This window comes from Camelina sativa, chromosome 5, assembly GCF_000633955.1.
Source record: "Camelina sativa cultivar DH55 chromosome 5, Cs, whole genome shotgun sequence".
NCBI classification, from domain to species: domain Eukaryota; kingdom Viridiplantae; phylum Streptophyta; class Magnoliopsida; order Brassicales; family Brassicaceae; genus Camelina; species Camelina sativa.
The window spans coordinates 14755262-14760394 of NC_025689.1; the positions used below are offsets into that span (position 1 = coordinate 14755262).

The window sequence follows — 5133 nt, forward strand, 5'->3', positions numbered from 1 at the left end:
GATAACCGGCAATTGATATCTCTGAACCCATCCGTAACCATGTTGTAAAGTTTATCTAGCTTCTCCATTAGTGACTCTCCAGAAGAGGATGGCTTTAGTGTCTCCTTGTTACGTAACTGGTAAGAATTCCTAGCAATATCTTCCATCACTGCACCAACATCTAATGCTCTTTTTCTCCAGTCTTCAAGTGTCAATTTGTATCCCTTGTTCAGTACATCTGTTAACATACTCAAATCTTGATCAGGAGTGTCTTCCAAGAAGACTGTATCTTCTGTATCATCGGGTATCGATGGTAATATGTGAATAACCTTGAGCTGCACACAATCAATATTTGAAAATGATATTAGTTCTTCTTACGATCGTGATTATATTTTAAAACGATTTAGTCCTAAATTAAAGAGAATAACTTACATGGTTTGATGCTTCAATGTTCTCCACTTGAGCAATCGATGGATTAACTGTACGTGTGTATTTTTCACAGAGATATGCTGATGGTCACTCAATTACACTCAATGTGCTGAAAGATTTCTTTAACATAGGAACAGGCTCTAGAATCCACAAGTGCAGTGCCAACGGATATCCATGTAAGTCATATTTTTGCTTCATCAGATTTGATGGGACATTCTTCTTTACTGACTTAATCAGAAGANAGCTTAAGAAGACTTTCCTACAAAATTAAATAACAGGAAAAAGTTTTATAATAAATCTTACATCAACAGCTGAATCGAGCTTCTGGGTCATCTCCTCAGTTTGGTTTATCTCCTCAATGATGGTATTGATCTTTTCGGTTAACTCCTCCGTTTGGGTTAACTCCTCCGTTTGGTTTTCCCTTGGAGTAAAGAACTGGATATGAATTATTTCATTTGTCAATATAATGTGTTAGAATACTTTTAAAAACTTTTAAGAATCATTTCATTTACCTCAGTAGTTAAAACTTCTGGATTTGGTTCACTTTCATTCTCTCTATCGAAGAACCGAATTTGGTCTTTTCCAAAAAATTCTTCTTTCTTTGATTTGTCCATCAAAACACTGATTCCGTTTTCAAGGATTGCCTTCACTTTTCCTTTGCTCCTTTTGTTCTCATACCTAACTTCAACTTCTTGCAGCAATTGTATCTGAAAAAAAACATTAGAAGCTTTTAATACATTGATTAAGAATACTTCCCCTATCATTCAAAATACAAGTACCAAACCAATTCTTACCTCCTTAGTAATCTGAGTCTCAGAAGTCAGAGCCACATGCACTGTTTTTTGTTCAGTGGTAGACCTGTTAGATGGTCGGATCCAATCACCACACTGCAAATATAAATGTTTTTAGGAAGCTTTAGTGCATAATTAAGAATACTTTCCCTAATATTCAAACTACAAATAAGAAACAGATTCTTACCTCCGTAGGAATCTGAGTCTCAGATGTATATTGTTCAGTGGGAGAATTGTTAGTCGGACGGATCCCATCACCACTCTGCAAATACAAATCGTTTTTAGGAAGCATTAGTACATAATTAAGACTACTTTCCCTAAATTTTAATTTACAAGTAAGAAACAAATTCTTACCTCCGTAGGAATCTGAGAGTCACATGTATATTGTTCAGTGGTAGGATTGTTAGTCGTATGGATCCCATCACCACTCTGCAAATACAAATCGTTTTTCTGAAGCATTAGTACATAATTAAGACTACTAATATACAAGTAAGAAACAAATTCTTACCTCCGTAGGAATCTCAGTGTCAGAAACTTGACTCACATTATCTGTACTTTGTTCAGCGCTTGGAGAACTGGGGAATGTAGGGTTTGTAGTTGGAGAACTGGCAAATGGAGACATTCCACTATCTTGGTGTTGCTCCTACAACACAAAACGAAAATGGTTAGCAGTTGATAAAGAGGAAGCTGGAAATTGATTAAAAAAAAGATGTTTTACCTGATCGTCTGTATTGGTAGGTTTATATTTTCCCAGACTCTCCTCTATTTTTGATAACCGGCAATTGATATCTCTGAACCCATCCGTAACCATGTTGTAAAGTTTATCTAGCTTCTCCATTAGTGACTCTCCAGAAGAGGATGGCTTTAGTGTCTCCTTGTTACGTAACTGGTAAGAATTCCTAGCAATATCTTCCATCACTGCACCAACATCCAATGCTCTTTTTCTCCAGTCTTCAAGTGTCAATTTGTATCCCTTGTTCAGTACATCTGTTAACATACTCAAATCTTGATCAGGAGTGTCTTCCAAGAAGACTGTATCTTCTGTATCATCGGGTATCGATGGTAATATGTGAATAACCTTGAGCTGCACACAATCAATATTTGAAAATGATATTAGTTCTTCTTACGATCGTGATTATATTTTAAAACGATTTAGTCCTAAATTAAAGAGAATAACTTACATGGTTTGATGCTTCAATGTTCTCCACTTGAGCAATCGATGGATTAACTGTACGTGTGTATTTTTCACAGAGATATGCTGATGGTCGCTCAATTACACTCAATGTGCTGAAAGATGACTTTAACATAGGAACAGACTCTAGAATCCACAAGTGCAGTGCCAACGGATATCCATGTAAGTCATATTTTTGCTTCATCAGATTTGATGGGACATTCTTCTTTACTGACTTAATCAGAAGATTATAAGCATCTTTCCCCCACGGATAATTAGCCAAGACATCCAAATGCTGAGCTCTCTTAAGGTTTTTTGCAGGAAGCTTGTTACCTCTGTACTTCTGAAAGAAGATGCATTCGATAAGGATCAGCATCGCAAGAGAGTATCTTTCATCTGCTGCCTCTGGATCAGTTCCTTGTAGAATATCCAAAACATCTTCATATGTGTGAGCATCTTCAGTGTTAGCCCAATCATAACGATTCTGCCGTTGATCTTCATTAGCTCCCCATTCAGTGCATTTCAATCCAGTGACCATATGGAATTCTCTTATTGAGAATCTCATTGGTTGTCCTCCAAAATGCATCCATAGTTCATTTTCCTTTGATACCTTTAAACTTCTGCTCAGAAAACAGTGCACCATCTTCCCAGACATCATCAGTCCTCTGTTGATAACCTTCAAAATTGGTCCCAGGAACGAATTCTTGATCCTCTCATACTCCGCAACTGAGAGGATGCTTTTTACTTGTATGACAGCATCGTAGTTTGGAAACTGGTTTATCTTCACATCTGATCTTGGTTCCTCTCCTATGTTGAAACAAAGTTCAGGAAGCTTTATATCTATAGGGAAAGAATCACCCATATCCTGCAACATATAAAAGAAAGAGAAGAAACGCATATCATATCAGGAAAGTGATCCTAAATTATATAGATGCTTTCATGAACTTTAAAAAAAACTAGCATCTGACTGTAAAGATGAAATGCATATCATATCAGGAAAGTGATCCTAAATTATATAAAAAACTAGCATCTGACTGTAAAGATGAAACGCATATCATATCAGGAAAGTGATCCTAAATTATATAGATGCTTTCATGAATTTTTTAAAAAACTAGCATCTGACTAAATTATGCTTTCACTAAACGGATTCATATGCATTCACTAATCACTGAAACTCTAGCAATTAGAAACCGTATACCAAACTTAACTGTGCTAAAGGGATCGAAAAATATGAGAAAGCAGTAATGGAGTAACCATGGAGGAAATGTGAGTAAACTTGTCAACAAACAAACTTGAAATTCGATTGCTTTATCACTAATGAGATGAATAGGGTTACCGGAAGCTGCAAAACACATAATATCACACATAATCACACATAAATCACACAATTTCTTCAAAGGAAGACTTACTTGCTCTGGATTAGGACTTCCTTCCTCAATGTATACTTGTCTTCCACCCAAGTATATAGGAGAAGCCTATTACACAAAACGGAAACAGATAAGAACAAAGTGAAACAGGAACAAAAGATCACAATTTAATCTAGTGAGGTAACTGTTGAATATATCTTAGACCCGAAAACTGAAATAATCTATAACAAAAACTCAAAAACTCAAAAACAACAAGAATTGAATTTTAACCCACAAGAATCTTACTTAATTTTCCATCGAATTGATTTAGGGTTTAAGAAAATCAAAATTAGACAAAATCCAATTTGATTATCAAGAAATATAATCCGATTTGAAATTCGATTGCTTTGATCACTAACCCTATCAATTTACACAAAATCAAACACATAATCACACAACCCTATCAAATTTGCATCCAATTGATTTAGGTTTTAAAAAAATTCAAAATTAAACACACATAAACACAGCCAAAAAGAACCGCAAATCGAAATATCTTGAGATAATGGTGGTTACCTTTTAATTTCTAACCACGACGAGAAGAAGAGATGAAGCGTTTTGGGTTTTTGTTGCGAAGAGGAAACTGAGAAGATGGTTTATACGGCGACGCGAATCAAACGGTTGATAGCACGGAACGGCGGGACAACAATAGCGACGACATACAGCGAGGAGATAGGTTGGTAAAGCGGCGAGCCTCCGGTAACCACCGTATCAGATTTTTGGAATGTGGCGACGAAAAGAGATGAAGAAGAAGTTGATTTCGATATCGTGGGCTTTGAAATATTTTTGAGTAAAATAAAACTGGGCTTTAGTTTTTGTTAGCCCAATCATTTTTGCTAATTTGAGTAAAATAAAACTTTGTGCTAATTTTGTCATTTTTAAGAATCAATGCTAACTTTGGAACAAAAACTAAAATGTGTGCCATTTTTGTCAATTGCCCTTATATATATTACTGGAGAGGTTCCCTCATAATTAAAATATTTTATAATAATATAGTTTTTAAAAATCCTTTCAATTTTTTATAATACAATTTTATAACATTATATTCAAATAATTGCATAGTTACAAAAGTATGTAAATTGTTTTTTGTCCACATGTATGTACAAATCTATATGACTAAATTAATTGTATTTGTATACATATCCAAAATGATGTAATGATATAATCTATTTTAAGACACAATATATAATTTTAATTGGATATTATTTTTATGTTAATTCATACTCTTTTAATAATAAGAAAATCTAAGTATCAAATTTTATTGCATAGATTTGTTGCTTTTTCTTTTGCATGAAGTTTATTTAGCGATGTTTTCAATAATATGCAATAAACATGTATATATTTAGGTGGTGACTGGTGA

At 34.5% G+C, this 5133-nt stretch overlaps 1 protein-coding gene and 1 long non-coding RNA gene across 2 annotated transcripts; both read right to left on the reverse strand.

Annotated features, from left to right (window-relative positions):
- Positions 1-641, reverse strand: LOC109133103. Its single transcript, XR_002038072.1, has 2 exons — positions 412-641; positions 1-314 (listed from the first exon to the last, which is right to left on the reverse strand). It is a non-coding gene; the product is annotated as an uncharacterized LOC109133103 (long non-coding RNA).
- LOC104789265 lies at positions 676-4488 on the reverse strand. The gene is made up of 10 exons (XM_010514993.2): positions 4290-4488; positions 3780-3845; positions 2381-3235; positions 1918-2283; positions 1708-1842; positions 1554-1628; positions 1387-1461; positions 1203-1295; positions 921-1115; positions 676-843 (listed from the first exon to the last, which is right to left on the reverse strand). Exons 3-10 carry the CDS (start codon positions 3230-3232, stop codon positions 676-678), a joined length of 1959 nt encoding a protein of 652 aa, XP_010513295.1. The 5' UTR covers positions 3233-3235; positions 3780-3845; positions 4290-4488.

What these genes read in the sequence shown, in the direction of transcription:
- LOC104789265 (XM_010514993.2), bottom strand. Translation starts at nt 3,232, where the DNA reads ATGGGTGATTCTTTCCCTATAGATATAAAGCTTCCTGAACTTTGTTTC. An exon ending in ACTCTCAGATTCCTACGGAG is followed by an intron (nt 1,462 to 1,553) that starts GTAAGAATTTGT and finishes TTGTATTTGCAG; the next exon opens with AGTGGTGATGGGATCCGTCC. An exon ending in AGACTCAGATTACTAAGGAG is followed by an intron (nt 1,116 to 1,202) that starts GTAAGAATTGGT and finishes GTTTTTTTTCAG; the next exon opens with ATACAATTGCTGCAAGAAGT.